We start from the raw sequence: 17,060 nt of genomic DNA on the forward strand, positions 1-17,060 counted from the left end.
AAATGGAAGGTTAAATTTTGGTGGTTTTTAAATTCCTTCAAATTTTAATCCTTTATATCACCGTTTGTTTTGTTCCGATTTCAATGATTCCATTACCAAATTGTAAAGAAAAGTTAACTGTATAACTGGTACAAATAGCTATGCATTAGTTCTAATAGTTCTTGAGATAAAGCGGGTTATTTTTGGACGTTTTTAAATTCCTTTAAAATTCAATCCCTTGTACAGGGTGTTTCAGGGTTAAGTGTCCTGACTGAAAATATGAATTTAGGACCTCAAAACAAGAAAAAAATTTCCTCTGGAGGTAGCCCGTAAACGCTTTGTTTATGAGATATTCACGTCTAAGATTTCCATTTTATGAATTATTATTTGGAAGGTTATAATAAATAAAAATTAATAGTGTCTTCCAACTACTTTATTAATAGAAAATAATGACAATTAAAAGTAAATAAATAAATAATAAAGAAAATGTGGAATCGGTATCTTTCTTCCACAGCAGCAATAGCCGAACGGCACTGGATTGCTGTAATTGATTCAATTACTCTTCTTCTTAAAGAATGAAGATCATTGACCGGTATTTCATAGACTTTTCCTTTAATGGCACCCCAAGCAAAAACAATCCACTGGTGTCAGATCTGGACAGCAAGCAGGCTAAGCCACCGGTCCTAAACGGCCAATAAAGATTTTAGACGAATGATAAATTGATTGTGTAACTGCTAAAATCACAGAAAAAGTTTTTCTTGGTTTGAGGTCCTAAATTCATATTTCCAGTTAGGACACTTAACCCTGAAACACCCTGTATATAAGCAGAATTGATCTTTTCCTTCCACTATCACTTGAAGCTTCTAAACACTCATATTATAAAGGATGTCCTTCTAGAAAATCAACGGATACAACCTCATAACTTCTGTCACTCTTCGTCATCTTTAAAAAAAAAACAAAAAAAACCTGGGACCTTGGCGTTGTTCCTCATCACCATTTTGGTATTCGAAGTGGGCACAGCTTCGCGCAATAGTTTCATCTTGACTGTTGCTGACACTAAATAATTAGTCTTTCAATTCTTTCGAAGGTGGGCAAAATTAAAGTCTTAACATTTCTAAAAGAAATGATAAATTTGGATTGAACTTGTAAGAAACTCTTTTTTTACTAGACTTCTTCTTCTTTCCATAGATCCCAAAGTGGCTGGCGTCAATTGCCATCTTCTCTGCAGAATCGAGAGAGAAAATGTTGGTCTTTACGTTGATGGTAAAAAACATATTTCTTTTCAGTTCTTTGGCTGAGTTATCGATTGTTCGATTGTATAGCCTCCACCTCATCATCAAGCAGAAAGGCAGGCTTTAATTTCAAAATCGTTGCTCCTGCAACTCTCCTAATCGTATCCATTACTCCATCTGTCAAACAAAGTACCACTCTGGCCCGGGGTGCCACTCCATTGCTGCTACTTTCTAATTCCATAATTGGTTTTTCTTGTTTATTCCACGGACGAGTTCGAATTACTCTCAACTTAACCTTAATGGAATAGTGATTATTGTTCTATTTATTTATTTTAATTTAAGGAATATTTAATGTCAATGGCACACGAAGCCATTTTCAATGTACTACCGACTTTCGAGCAATATTCACTCCAGAAAATACTGTCCATCTCTAGAAGAGGCTACAAAAGAAGGGCAGCTCAATTCAAACCAGAGATCTTTGCGTAAGACAGTAGCGCAGGGCTCACTGAACTAACCACTTCCTTGTAATTATTGATTAATTTAAGGAAAATGTACTTTCAGCTGATTGGTTTGCCCCTAGGCTGAGAGGGCTTCTCATCCATTTAAAATGATTTCGTCCCTCAAAAACATGAAACCTATCTTGAAACTTCTTATCGCTCTACATTGAATCGAAACACGCCCTTTCAGATCTCTCTTTCACTCATACCATCTTTACTATTAATAAGTGCAAGCGCTATTTAGCTTATTCTTGTGTACAAAATCACCTCATAACAGTCGCCACTCTATCCCAGCCTAGTTCTAAAAAAAGTAAAGTGAGATCATTAAAAATCAATCTACTCCCAGCCGCAGCCTTTTAGCTATTATTTAAGCGCTTGTGAAAAGGAAATAAGTAACATCAAGAATTGAGTTTCTAAAAATCCAGGAATAGGTAAATAGTTAGTAGCTGAGCCTTTCTGCTCACCATGGTATGATCTTCAGAGTCCATCTCTCTCGGCTTTCTCCAGGCGTCCGTTCTTTACAAGGCTTTAGCAATCCATCAAAAATAAATCACAACCCATTACTTGATATTACAGCAAATAACATCTTTACATTAAACTCAAACTCAACTCAGTATTAAACTCAACTCAAAATTAAACTGTATCCAAACTTCAGCATAAAATAAGAGAATTTTGTTAAGGAAATAGTAGCTAATTGCTTTCATTGCGCAACTTTCTCCCCACTAATAAAAGTACTAAAAAACAATTTTATTATTTATGTTTCAGGTGTTACTGGCAATAATTAACTTCAGTGAGACAGGTATTTTAGATGGAGTGCAGCAAAGTAGTAACGCAGTGTAAGTTATTTATATTTTTGTATCAGTTTTCAAGTTAACTAGTATTTAACAAAAAGCAAAACAAAAGTTAAATACTTCCATAAATTTTCCTACTACAAATTGCTTACTTAAGATTCTAACTTATAAAGAATAGAGTAACTTTTTTTTTTTACTTTTAATTTATTTTGCAACTATAGACAAAGTAGAACAACTTTTTTCTCCTTGAAAATGGTTGATTTTCTTTAAGCCTTGTAAACATACCTACATACATGCAGATCTTTTGCTTTTATTGGTAACATTTTTACATTTTTTGATCGCTTCAGCTAAATCCAGGAACATTTCGAGAAAACCGTAATTTGTAATGATTAAGAGAGATTAGAGTTTATGAGATAGAGAAGAAAATTAAATTTATCAATTTAGAGGGCCGAAGCGCTTCATTATCCAAAACAACAAAAACAAAAGGCGAGTCTAGGCCTGAAATCAGCTGAGATGTTTTTCTTTGCAGAAATAAGGCCTATAAGGTTTTGGGTAATATTGCACATTAGCCCTCCACGCTGCTGAAAAGTAACTACTAGATCAAAGACTGTGATTAAGGCGGAATAGAAAGAATTTCTCTTATTTTCTTTAGGCTTACAATAATCTGTAGTAGACTAATCACATGTTAGCTCTAAGGTGCAGGATAATGACCTTTCGTTGAAGATTTAAGAGTGGAAAAGAGAATTAGAAGATGTTTGAAAAGCACAGTGGAGAGGATAGTAATCAATGCTCATCCTATTTCTTAAAGCCCTCTATGAAGGCTAATTTCTTATTCAAAAACACCAAACACGAAAGATCATGGTACAATACATGAATAATCATTGAATCTATCTAAACAATTGACCTAACTGAAGCTATAGAAACTTATTTTCTGTACATTGTGCAGTCCAAGCTTGCAAGTTTAGTTCTGCATTGTAGTTTGCACATTAGTGTACAGAGTGCAGCATCAAACAATAACTTGCACGTTCTGCACTAGAAAATACTCAAGAATGTAGTAAATTAAAGTGAAAACTGAAAAAAAAAATGTTTGAAACCAACATAAATCTGGTTTGTCAACATTAAACTCAAAGAAGTTAGATTATAAATTTTTGTTTAACATTACAAACAAAATAATACTTTCATGTGTGATGGTTTACAATGTTAAACTTACACTGAACTTAATTAAATTTCTGGCATATTTCCAGGAGTAAAAAAGTCACCGTAAGTAATATAGGTTTCTGGGCATCTTTTGAAAAATTGCACAATTCATAATTACATATTTAAACAGAACGTTGACTGCAGAATAGCATAGGGTTGCCCAAATTGTACATTAAAAAATATTGACTTTTTCTAGGAGATACATTTAGCCGAGCGGTTAGAGGTGAGACCTGCAAAACTAATGTGATTGTGGGTCCGGTTTATACCTTGAATTTTATTTAATGTTTAATACGAGAACTTTGTAGAGAGTATGTTTGCTAGTCGCCTCCGTTCACGACACCAAATTGGTAGTTGGACGTAAAGCCCGCCTGCAATAATAAGCATTTCTTAACTTTACTATATATGTGATCACAGCACTCATCAGATAAGAATTGGAAAAAAAAATAAAAACAAATAAAAGTAGTTAAAATTTAGTTAAATTTGGGTGTATCAAAAGTTTCAGTATTCATTTAAGTAAAACAATTAAAAACGCCAATTTTTTCTCCAAAGATGATTAAAATGTTCAGTGCATAGGGAAGGGATTAGCTATGTGGTTAGCATATTGGAATCCCACGAGGAGGTCCTGGGTCGAATCCAGCTGCCTTAGATTTTCTAATTCTAGGAGCTTCTTACAGTTTACTGTCCGGTGATGGTCAGTGTTGTCTGTAACGAGAGAACATTGTCCGGAGGCCGGCAGTGCACTTAAAAAAGCTTCGGATGCCAATAACCTCTGATGTTGACGCGCCTTAAATCATTTTTTTTTTTTAGGATTTTTCCTCAATCTTGAGGTTTCCTCAGACCAATTTCCCTTCACTGAAACAAACACCTCACACATACACCAATAATGTAGTGCACTGCAGGAATTATATTTACCCTATTCAATCTATACTATTTCTCCAGCACAATCTATGCAACGCATCTCGCTCGCACAGCCCTTGTCCAGCCATCAGCTCTTCGATGACAACTGTCCTAGGCCTGCCTCTTTTCCGCGTACCTGGCGGGCTCCATTGCATCACAGTCTTCGGCATTCTACTTTCTGGCATCCTTAACACGTGGCCGAACCATATCAGTTTCTTCTTTTCCATTTCTTTTGTCACTGAGCTGTGCTTCTCCACTATTTTTCTTATATCTGCATTCCTCCTTCTCCCACTGCGGGATATTCTCGCGGAATGCCTCCAGAAATCCATTTCAGTTGCATCTATCTTTTTTTGCAATTTTCTTACTGACTGTCCATGTTTCTGATGCGTACAGCAAGATGCTTTTAACCAACGCTTCATATATATGCTCTTGGTGCTGATCTGGACATTGTTGCTCCATAAGACAGAATTTAGCATCCCAATCGCCTTACTTACGCTTGTCACTCTCTTTTCCATATCCACTTCGGATGTTCCGTCCACTTGAAGATAGGAACCCAGGTATTTAAAACTGCTGACTTTATTTAATTTTCGGCCATCAATTTCACATTCATTGAGAGGGGAAGCAGTCATGTATTTGGTTTTTTTCATTATGAATTCTAATCCCTACTTTCTGTATTCTTCTGCCAGCTTTCTGACCATATAATTGATGTCCTCTTCATCATTTGCGATCAGGACTTGGTCGTCAGCGAATAGGAGGCTGTGAAGGTACATTCCTTCCCCGACCTGTACGCCCATCTTGCAGCATTTCCTGGTCCATTCCTTCAAGTTTACATCCAGATAGATCTTAAATAAGACCGGCGACATACAGCACCCTGTATGCTGTAAATTACAAAATACTTAAATACTTTATATACTTAAATATACTATATACTTAAATCATAAAAATAAAAATGATCTACTAGGTCAGAAATTTAATTTAAAAAAAGCTAATTTACCTACTAAAAATAAATAAATATAAAGGAATTTAAAATTAGTTTAACGCTTTGATCATAGGTAGAAGCACCGGCGGATTAAATATCTACTGTCGTTCAAAATATGCGTTAGGTAAACTGTATTGAAATCCACAGCTTTTTTGTTAAATGATGTTGATTGTGCGATGCATAAAACAAAATTTTTACCTTCATTTTGTGTTAGATACGAGTTCCTCCGATTGAGGAATTATCTTCAAACTTGGATTGTCACAACTCATTAAAAGCTCATCATTCATCAGGAATCATACATCACTCTGAATTGTACTTTTTTCTACCTACTAACTGAGACAGAAGTAATTGTAATCCTAATTTTCCAAGGGAAAATCTACTTACGTGAAGATCAATAACCTTTGATTGAATTGAAGGGAATTATAAAGAATCATTTTGGAGTAATTTGCAATCTTCTAGGAAATGTCTTTCAAAGATGAGAATTTATTTTAAAATTAGGAATTTGGAAACTTTATGAATTAGAACCTCAAGAATTGTAGCAAGAGACAATCATGTGAATGTTCACATCAGATTTTTATTTTAAATTTTTTGGAATATTTATAATTTGAGTAACTTTTGTATTAACAGAAAATATCTTAGAGCTCATTTTTCATTAAATTGACATGTTCTTTTTAATCATGCATCACATCCATTTAAAAACTTCACGGGCCACCACTTACCAGTTGTTACTAGGTATTCTGAGTCAACTAAATCCCTCTGTATTTGTTCCAATTTCACCTACACTTTTCACTCAATTGATTTGATATGGCATGCGTAATTGCGGAACTGGTCAGAAAAAAAAAACACATGCTATCAACCATAATCATTTGATATATTGCAACAATGTTTACGATGCAAAGTTGAAAAAAATATTTAAAAGAAAAATTAAAATATTGTTAGCTTTATTTTTACGTTAAATATTAGCGGATTTTGCAATATATGGTAATATTTATTCAACTATTCTATAAAAAAAATCAAATACCTAATCAGTTCATCAGATTTTTTAAAATTACTTAAATAAATCACTTTTTCTGATGTACATAATGACAAGAAATTCAATCAAAAGTAACGATGAAAATTATACTTGAAATTTCCAGTGACAGAAAGTGAAGATAGCCGTTATTATTTAACTCTTGAATTTGAGTAAAATTTTATTTTATGATGTCAAAATATTCAGTCATTTAATTTTTGGATGGAATAATTTTAAAATTTTTTTTTTTTACCTGGAGCGTTTTTCAGTAGATTTTAGGCTTCAGGGCAGTTTATCTTTAAAGACAGAACACTGTAATTGGTTGGTGAGCAGTAAGAGAAAAAACCTGTGGTTATTTTTGTTTACAAACCTTCAGAACTTTTAATGAATTTCTACAAATAATTTTTTCTTTCCAGCTTTCGAATAAATGCTTCTTAAATTAAGGTATAATCTTATTTTTACATTCTTCTAATCCAACTTTAATACAAGTTCTTGTTTAATATCTTTTTCAGAAAGAAGAGGATAGTACTCCATGTACCTGAAGTTTTGAAGAAAATCCGGCACACTCACACCGTCTTCGTACATAAGAATAAGAAAAAAGGTGGTGATGCTGAACATCATCACAAAGGAAAAGTAGTTCATCACCATCACCATGGCGGTAAAGTACATCACATCCACAAACATGATGGAGAAGCACAACATAAACACAAACACATTGGAGTTGCAAAGCATAAGCATAAACATGACGGACATACTAAACATGGTCATAAACATTACGGCCATGCGCATCATACGCATAAGCACCACGGGCAAGCTCATCATAAACATAATCATCAAGGTCATGGAAAACATAAACACAAACACCATGGTCTTTCAAAACACAAACATGAACATCAAGGGCACACTGTACACAAACATAAACATCATGGAAAAGCAGGACATAATCATAAACATCAAGGACATGCAGAACATAATCACAAACATCACGGACAATCTCATCATGATCATGAACATCATGGACATGCTAAACATGGCCATAAACACGATGGTCACGCACATCATTCACATGACCATCATGGACATACAGAGCATCAACATAAACATCACGGCCATACTAAACATGGCCACAATCATCACGGGCAAACATTTCATAAACACGAACATTTGGGGCATTCTGAGCATAAGCACAATCATCATGGACATGCAAATCATGGCCACAAACATGACATCCTTGCATCTCACAAACACAATCATAATGGTCACGGAGAGCATAAACACAATCATGATGGGTATGCTTCTCATAAGCACAACCATCACGGCAATGCTGGACACCATCACGACCATGAAGGGCACGCTAGTCACAAACATAATCATTATGGACAAGCTGAACATGATCATAAACATGGTGGGCATGGGTACCACTCACATGAACATAAAGGACATGCTCATCATGGACATAAACACCATGGCCATAGTGAGCACAAACATAGGCATGACGGACTGACTGGACACTTCCACAGACACCATGGACATGCTGATCATCATCATAAACATCACGGTCAGCAGGGACACGAACACAAGCATGCAGGATATCAAGATCATAGCCACCAACTTCAAGGCCTCTTTAAGCACGGTCACACACATCATGGTGATTCAGCTCACCATCACAGTCATCAAGGTGTGGCTCTGCATGGACATAAACATGAAGGTCACACACATCACGGTCATAATCATCAAGGTCGCTTTGGGCACGGACATAAACATTTGGGGGAAGGGCATCACGATCATCAACATTTAGGGGACCACAAGCATGGACACAGCCATCAAGGTTTTGCGGATCATCATCATAAGCATTCGGACCATGAAAAACATGATCATGAGACTCCAATAAAATCAGAGTGGAAAGATGAAAATTCTGACGATCCATATGTGCATCCATTCGATCTAAAAGAGGATTATGAACATGGACAATCCGAGTGGGTAGACTATTCCGCACAGCCTTTCCAAATTGAACAAGCTTCAATGAATTGAAAAATAGTATACGTAGGCAATTATGATAAACTGCTTCTGAAAATTATTGAAATAATGCTATTGCACTCGATAATTTTACGTACAATTCTTTATATGTCAACTCTTTTCGGGCCTGTTTAAAACTTAAAAATATCTTGGGTAATTTCTCTTCTTAGAATTACCATGTATATTGAGTATATAGCTTGTAAATTCTTGAATTAAAAAATAAAAAGTAGATCTCCTCCAGTGAATCATATAAGTGCGAAGGGTTAAAGATATATCTTGAATTTATTGTGTTTGCAACGGGATTTTCATTTATTTCTTTCTAATATCTGTGATGGCCGTAATGACTATGATTTTTTAAGGGTCTCCTTAACAATATATGTTCCCGAACAACTTTTTTTTTATTCCAGTTGGTACGTTGTTTACTAGTAGCTAAGCAGTGAAAGAGATGTAGAAAATACCATATTAAAAACAAGATTTATTGAGGTTTTGTTACTAGTCAATAAATTATTTCATTTTAATTTGTTTCACAAGTTTTTATTTAATGAAACGAATATTAAAAGTTTCTTTACGCAATAAATCTTTAATACGCATTTAGGTAATTATTCTTATTAAAAGCAATGAAACAATCAGGTGAGATTGCCCAAACATTTTTCTAACATTCAAAGCTCCAGAGTGTCTATCACATTTTCTTCTACCTGAATTTTTACTAATAACTAAAGTTAGTTGATAATTAAATCTGCCAGTATAAATAAAGGTAGATAATAATAATAAAGGTCTAGTAGAGAAGGAAAAAAGTAATTTGTTGGAAACGGATTCATTTTTTAAATTAAATTAGTTTTAATTTTTTTACATCGTGAAAAATAACTATCAATAAGTAATTTGTCCTAGCGTGTTTGTCAAATGGATGACTCGAATTCCGCTTTCTTATTTTGCAACTGACCTAGCACTTAACTGCCAGATTTTGAATATATTCACTTCAGTAATTAATTAAATATATTCATCACGCCATGTTAAAATGTGCACAGGACCATTTTATGGGTCTGGTAAGCGCCCCGGGCCTCGCACCTGGTAGATTTGTGTTTGTAATTTTATTTGAGAAAGGGTTTATTAGTAGCTCAGTCTACTTGCTTTCTTATTATGTACCGACGTTAAATCTAAAGATAGGTAATAAAGTTTATGGATTTGGATCTGAAAATTAGAAGGAAAACGATCTTATAAAATTGACTTGTGTGAAGAAATAAAATTATTTTGTGCTATATTGTTGGCAGAACATTGCTAAAGCTACACCATTGTAATGTCTCTTATTCTTGCTGTAGAGTGTCCCAATATACTTGCGAACTATATAATTCCTTTGAAACTCTTAGTCTCAGCTTGACAATTTTATAACAATTCTAGTTACTGCGGTATCGGCGGAACTAAGTGAAAGTTGAAAATATCTACTTACCTTCATCGATTTCCCACGTAAGATTATCTAATTTAAAATTACAATTACCAATAGATCGGATTGTATGGAAACTAGATAAATCGTTATTCGGATTTTTATTTGTTCGTTTGTCACTTTTGAACTTTGAAGTTTTATTTTTCACCTATTTATTACGTTTATTACCAAGTTATATCAATGCAGGATATAATAGTATAAGACTATAATTCGGAAAATAATATAGAGAAACATACATTAATAACTATTACATGAAATACAATTTTACAAACATTATACAAATTCTAAAAGCGTACATTATACTAAAAAGTCACAGGCCGCCAAACTTTTTCGGTCATCAACCCTCTCAAATTTGCTTATTCTCTTAGTAAAAAAACTTATTTGTTTTATTTTTAAATCTATTTTATTTTGCGATTAATAACATTGGTATTCATCGACTCCTAATCAAACCCCTTGATAGGATCAACCTGTAATTGTATCATGTAGAAACCCAGGCGTCGATATCGACCACTTTGATGATCCCTGTCTTAGAGGTAAGCTAGCTCCCACCCGTCCCTGAAAAAAAAAATCCATTAAAAGAAATTTTTGAAAAAGATTAAGTTATATAACTAAGAGTAGGTAATCTCAAAACGAAAACCCGTCGGAGCCAGAAGCTAACAAATTTCAAAAAGTGAAAAATCTATTCAGAAGAGTGATAGATCTCTGGTTATGGAGTTCTCCTCACTTTTGGAATTTTAACCACCAATTATCCATGATTGGACTGTTCATTATTGTGAAATATTGCTTTAGAGGGAAGCCTACCAACTCTCTCTTCTGCCAGAAGTCCATTTATAGTTTTTTTTTTCTGGGAAAATGTTTCAAATAAATCATTATGAGTCCAATAAATCAAAAAAATTGAAAGAAAATTTTTTGAATTTTTTTGTAGATAGTCTCAAAACAAATTAAGATTCCCTACATTAAAATGGCACTTCCGGATCTGATCGGTAAGATACAGGGAGCAAACCAAAATTAAAAGTTGGAGCTTCCTCCGATTCATCGCTTTTTTGAGATATTTTGTTTACATAAAGGACCACAGACCATTTTTCTAACTCACGGGATCTCAAAACGGACATTACCAATGAAAATACGAAATAGAAAATTTCACTGGATCAAATTTCCTTACTTACTTAGTAAGAGAAATTAATAATATAAAATTAAAAGAATCGAACTTAAGAAAGTTTGACTTTGCTGATTGAAATAACAGAGATATCGAAGTTTTAAGTGAAGCAATTAACATTATCTAATAAACCGTAGGATGCTAATGTTTTTGGTATAATTTTTTGGAGTATGATTTTTGGAAGGATGTTTTCTGTTTTTTGAAAGTAGTAGGGTCTTGGAAGTCAAGAGAGTGAAGTAGATTAAGTAGATGAAATCCATCAAAAGCTCATGTAGAACTTTAAACATGAAGATATTAGAAATACATCAAGTCCACAGTACTTCTGGAAAATTCAATAACAGCTGAAATTGTTAACTCAATTTTCCTTCTCGCATTTTTATTAATATTTTTTATATTGTACTAAATATGTAGATCTCTTATCCTTGTTGTTTTCATTTATAATATATCTTTGTTCCGTAAAACAGCGCAACTTACCATATATTGCAAATAACAACTGTTCTGAAGTTAAAACATTACAAATAATGTACAAACTAAAACATTGTGTTGATTTTGGAAAATGGAGAAAGTATCCATTGTTAACACATCTTTAGTTGCATAATTGTGTTAACACGATAGAAATGTATTAAGCAAAAGTATGCTAAATAATCAATTTCCAAAACGGAGTCAATTCGAGGCAGATTTCACTTTACTAAGTATAAAAATATGGTAGTACAAAATAGCGTTAAAGCTTGCAGACCTTGAGAGGAAAGTTAACAATGCAAAACTTGTGAAATCTCCGTACCGTTAAAAAAAACAATATATAAAAATAAATGTATTGAGGAGAGAAAAAAAAAATCAAGAACGGAACTGGCCATGAAAACAGATTTAAACATAAATTTCTTTTGAAATCATCAAGGCTTTTTTTTATCTTACAAAATAAAAAAAATTGTGTTTTTTGCTATTTCAAGCGCAGGCAAAATGTTTATATCTTTCGTATACAGTTTTATTAATGCTCGTATTTTTTGAGATACATCTATTCAAGCAGAAAAGCATCCTGTAAACAGCTTTAATTGGTCTTTGAAATAGTATTTCAGCTCTAACTAACTTGAGTGTTAGAATAATTTATTTAAGTAAATTAATTATTTTATGTTAAATAAGATAAATTAACTTAGAAGCGATGTTTACATAAACAAATGAACTCACTGCACAGTTTATTGGAAACAATTAGGCTAAAATGTCAGTTTTTTCGTTCCCCAAATAACAGATTTGAAACGTAGCAGAAAGAACTGCATACTATTGAGCAAAAGTCCAATAAGCTGCACTTAAGAGCGTGGCCGGTACATGAATGTAAGGTGTTTCTGGAAGTCTGCTGTAATTTTCCACAAATGAATAGAATTATGGATAGTGAAACTGAGGGTCTTCCCAAATACTATTAGTTACATCGCTGGTTAATCGTTTGCTTTTTGAATATTGATTTTAATGATAATTGGTCTTCTTATTTGCCTCTTTGAATCCGAAAATAATCAAACATTTTAGTTTGAATGAAACAAATTCTTTTAGATTTAATTAATATAAGAATCTGTAAAAGGGCTGGAATTCACGCCACAAACATAGCCTAGCATAACCTTGGTTTTTACAAAATGTTTCGAGATAATCAAGCATTTAACATAAAATAAATCAATTAAAATAAGTAATACATTTTCATAATTAACTGCTTTGCAATTACCAGGCGTGTGTTTGGTTTGAATGAAACATATTTAAGCAACTGATTTACTTATTGAGCGCAAACTAATGTAGATTTTAGTTAAGAACTGTAAGGTTTAAGCAAACACCAGAATTCGTTAAAAAAAAAGCTCTGTGCCTCTCAGCAAAATTTATTGCTAGGAGTACAGTCAAACATGTTCCGGGATGGAATAACCCAAAAATGTGAATGTCTTGCCTTTTACCATTTGTTATTTTGTTATTTTTTTTTAACTTTCATTCGAGTTACACGTATTTATTTAAAACTCAATCACCACCATTCTAATCAGCCTTGCACAAATAAGAGACAATATTCTTTGAACCTTTAGCTACACTGTTGTACATTTTACACAAACGCTAAATTGTAAGTTCTCCAAACTGGATATTATAAATTTGTAAGAAGCGTTTCAAAAAATGTCGCATAATAAAAATGATTTCATGTTGCAAATCACTTGCAACCAGTCACTTGTACAATATTCATTGTTCTTGTCTCCAAGGCAAACAGAGAAATTCATGGTAATACTGAGAAGAAATTTTACCTTGGAGAAATTTCATCAGATTAAATATTGCAGAAATTATATTATTCAACACAGTTCAATAAATTTCTGATTTTTTTAAAAAAATCATTTTTTACAAGATTCTGTTTTATGGACTTATAAAAATCCGGACATAGATAAGCGCAAAAACCAATTTAAAATAGTGATGGATCTGATAAGTGATTCTCAGGCGGAGTTGTTCACTTTACTCCTTAACAAATTGGACTTCGATAAAATGTTAGAATAAAAAGAAGAATATATGAGAAAATATCAACTTATCTGAATTTAATTTTACTCCTGAAATCATACTTCATTATCTGATTCTAAAGGTAAGTGCTGTGCATCCATGAGGTGCAAGCATTCAGTCAAGTCACAAAAAAAAAAACTTTATAAAAAAAGGCTAAAAAGTGGCCCTCTTACACAGGAAGAAGAGAAAGAAAAAGTTGATTTTAAAAAAATATAATGTGAAAATGAAGACACCAATTTAAATAATAATTCTAATTCATATAATTTTATTTTTTAAGAATTTGTTTGATGATTATTTTTATTTTTCATTGACTTTTTTTTTTTACTTAGAATGTTCGGTGACTATTCATTAAAACTAAAACGTGGCACACGGACACTTTTATATTATTTGAAAATATAACTTTAAAGAATTATTTATTGCTATTTTTATTTATCATAATTATTTTTTATTTCTTGAAAGCTTCCTTTTATTGTTTGTTCTCCTCACTTATTAATTTTGTATCACTCATATTATTTAAGATTAAGCAATTTTTTAGTGCTTCTAAATTAACTTAGTTTAATAGCAGAGCTCTCTCTGTAGATGGGTTTTCATCTTATACTCTCTCTCATCATCTTAGCTAATCACATTTTGGATTTCCATTACCGTCGCCTTGCGAAGTTAATCCAAATTTGACTGAGACTAACTTTCAACAATCTGTGCACATAATGAATTTTATTTTTCCAATAATCTAATAAATAAATAAATAAATAAAATCTTTACAATACTTTTCTAGTTAGTCAGTGTGAAATCAATTTCATTTTTACACTTCTGATTAGATTAGATCCAGCTCTAATTTTCTGCGATTAAAAAAAAAAACAAAAAAAAAAAAAACTTGAGCACATTCATTTTTTTGAAGAAATCTATCAGCAGCAAACTGAACCGCTTCAATCCCTCTCTTAAGCCGCCGCATTCTTGCATTTAGGAAATATTCTCCGCATTCATTTTACAGTTTCCAAATATATTTCTTTTACACAAAGTATAATGTTTCTCTTAGAAAATACTACAATAAATGCTGGCCATGTTTTTCTCTCACTATTAATTTTCCTTTTAATTCACCTTAAATATTTAAATATAACTAGCACTTTTTTCTTACAATTTTTTGTTACAATAATTAATACATGCTGTTCAAAGAAGAATTTTTTAAAGGTTACATATTTATTTACATTTTATTAACAAGTGTCAGTGTAATTGAAGACATTTTGTAATTATAACAATAAACATTCAGTTTTATTATTGAAACAAAAATGTTCTTTTAAATAAATATGACTAAATGAGAATTGAAAATTCTAACAATATAATCTTTCCATTTTCTTCATTCCTGAAAATATAGAAAAAGTTACATTAGTTTTCTGTTACATTTTACCGAAATATTTTGCGTGGAATACTTTTAATTAAGTAGAAAAGTTGTTTCGTCTGAAAGAGCCCTACTTGAATTAAGACTTCCATCATTCAAGCATGCCCCACGAAGCTTCAGACATACGAATTAAAAACAGATTTGCTATGAAGAGTGAGCCTCCAATAAAAAATGGAAGTTCTTACAGACTTTTTGCTGGTCTATTCAAAGATTCTTACTTAAGACTATTACTAAATCCCTCACTGTCGTTGCCAGAAGTTTGTCAGCAGTTTGATAGTCAAATGAATCAGTTTTTGTTATTTACTGTTACATTTTGAAATGATGCAAACCTAAATCATTTTTCCTTCCTATTGTATGTTAGAGTTTTCTAAATTTTTCAGTCCCAGGTCAATTAGGCTAAAGTTTTACGTTTAAAATGGCATGGTAAGAATGGTTGTGCAACTAAACGGGGCCGCAATCTGTGAGCTCGAAAAGGAATGGCTACCAATAGCTCAGGACAATCAATTTCTCCATTCAATGTTTCCTTTAAAAAAAACAAGTCCACCATTTTATTTTCAGAGAAGAACAGAGAAAAGCTATAGACCTAGGTGAGTCCTTTGAGGACTCTCGAAACCGGAACAATCCAACGGGAATACTCAGAGCCCCATTTTATTCTAGACTTCCTATCAAGAAGGTAGTTTGCATGCCACAATAACATTTGACCATAAAGGCCTACCATTTAAAGCTTTTCTTTTCAGAAAAGAGAGCCGAACTTGATCAAAACCCTTCCTAAAATCTGAGTAGACAGTATCCACTTCTAGTGAATTCGATTTGCTTCTTCCAGATGTTCTCGCAGTGGTATCGAGATTCCATTAATGTAAACATCATGGATTATACATCGCTCCCGGTTTTGAGTTGAATTCTATTTGAAAGTCTAAATGTCTGATCCACCTATTTTTTCTTTCAATTTTCCTTTCGGTTTTTTATTTCTAATTAAGAAATTTTATTTCTTTTGAACCCAAATCCTAATCATCTTCAGATTTTTGTTTCGTCTTATCTTGAGTTTGATTTGAATTCCTGAGAACAATTTTTTTTTCTGATTTACTTCCATTCAGAATGTCAATTCACTTTCGGGGAACCTCTACCTTCTCGATAAATTTCTTTTATAGTAACCTTCAATTTGCTCTATCAGGCATTAATCGCTTATTCATGGTTTCTATTTCTCTGTTTTTTGAAATTTTTTAAGGCAATTTTATACGAAAATCTTAATAAAAGAAGAAACCAATTTCATTTATTCACTGATATATTCATTGATTCACTTAAATATTTGAGATAAATCTATGTAGATTCATTCGTTCGTTTTATCGTTGCTAATTGTAATAAGTGGGGTATTTGTTGTCCAGAAACAAAATAAATAACTAAAATACGCTCAAGTTCATATCTTAACAGTCATGTAATTGAATCTGATCCCATTAAAGCTGTTATAATCACTATTCTCTAACACCGCATTTTCTTGCAGATTTTATCTGTCACAGTTCGATAGTTTTTGGCATCTCTGACCGGTTTCAGACTTAAATCCATCATAACGGATTAATTAATGAGCAATATAGATGTCAGCAATATAGTAAAATTATCAAGTGTATTCGTAGTGTAATGTTTAATTCTTAATTAATGTATTTCATAAATAAATAATTAGGACATGCTGAGGTAACAAATTAATAAATATAAATGTACTAATTACGCCGTAAAAGGAAAAGTGTTTGAGATAATGGTTGATAGCTCTTAATAGTTAGTAAGGAGAAAATGCACTTTTTGCGAAAAGTGGATATAAATGCTCGTGAGAAGTTACCCAAATGATGCAAAGGAAATGCATTGTTAAATGCTTAAGAAACCATCAAACGAGTTCAACGTAGTTCTCTATGGTAGGATCATTTTGAGACCTCTTTTATCTCATAAGATCATCTCAAATTCTTCGCAAGTGCAAATTTCCTCTGT

At 32.6% G+C, this 17,060-nt stretch overlaps 1 protein-coding gene across 1 annotated transcript; it reads left to right on the forward strand.

The window, feature by feature from the left end:
• Positions 1 to 1,564: 1,564 nt before the first annotated feature.
• On the forward strand, positions 1,565 to 9,080 carry LOC141448620 (uncharacterized). The gene is made up of 2 exons (XM_074117099.1): positions 1,565 to 2,544; positions 7,094 to 9,080. Exons 1-2 carry the CDS (start codon positions 2,465 to 2,467, stop codon positions 8,610 to 8,612), a joined length of 1,599 nt encoding a protein of 532 aa, XP_073973200.1. The 5' UTR covers positions 1,565 to 2,464; the 3' UTR covers positions 8,613 to 9,080.
• The last annotated feature ends 7,980 nt before the right edge of the window (positions 9,081 to 17,060 follow it).

This window comes from Rhodnius prolixus, unplaced genomic scaffold, assembly GCF_049639745.1.
Source record: "Rhodnius prolixus isolate KJV_2025 unplaced genomic scaffold, Rpr scaffold_2, whole genome shotgun sequence".
Lineage (NCBI taxonomy): Eukaryota > Metazoa > Arthropoda > Insecta > Hemiptera > Reduviidae > Rhodnius > Rhodnius prolixus.

What these genes read in the sequence shown, in the direction of transcription:
- LOC141448620 (XM_074117099.1), top strand. Translation starts at nt 2,465, where the DNA reads ATGTTTCAGGTGTTACTGGCAATAATTAACTTCAGTGAGACAGGTATT. An exon ending in CAGCAAAGTAGTAACGCAGT is followed by an intron (nt 2,545 to 7,093) that starts GTAAGTTATTTA and finishes TATCTTTTTCAG; the next exon opens with AAAGAAGAGGATAGTACTCC.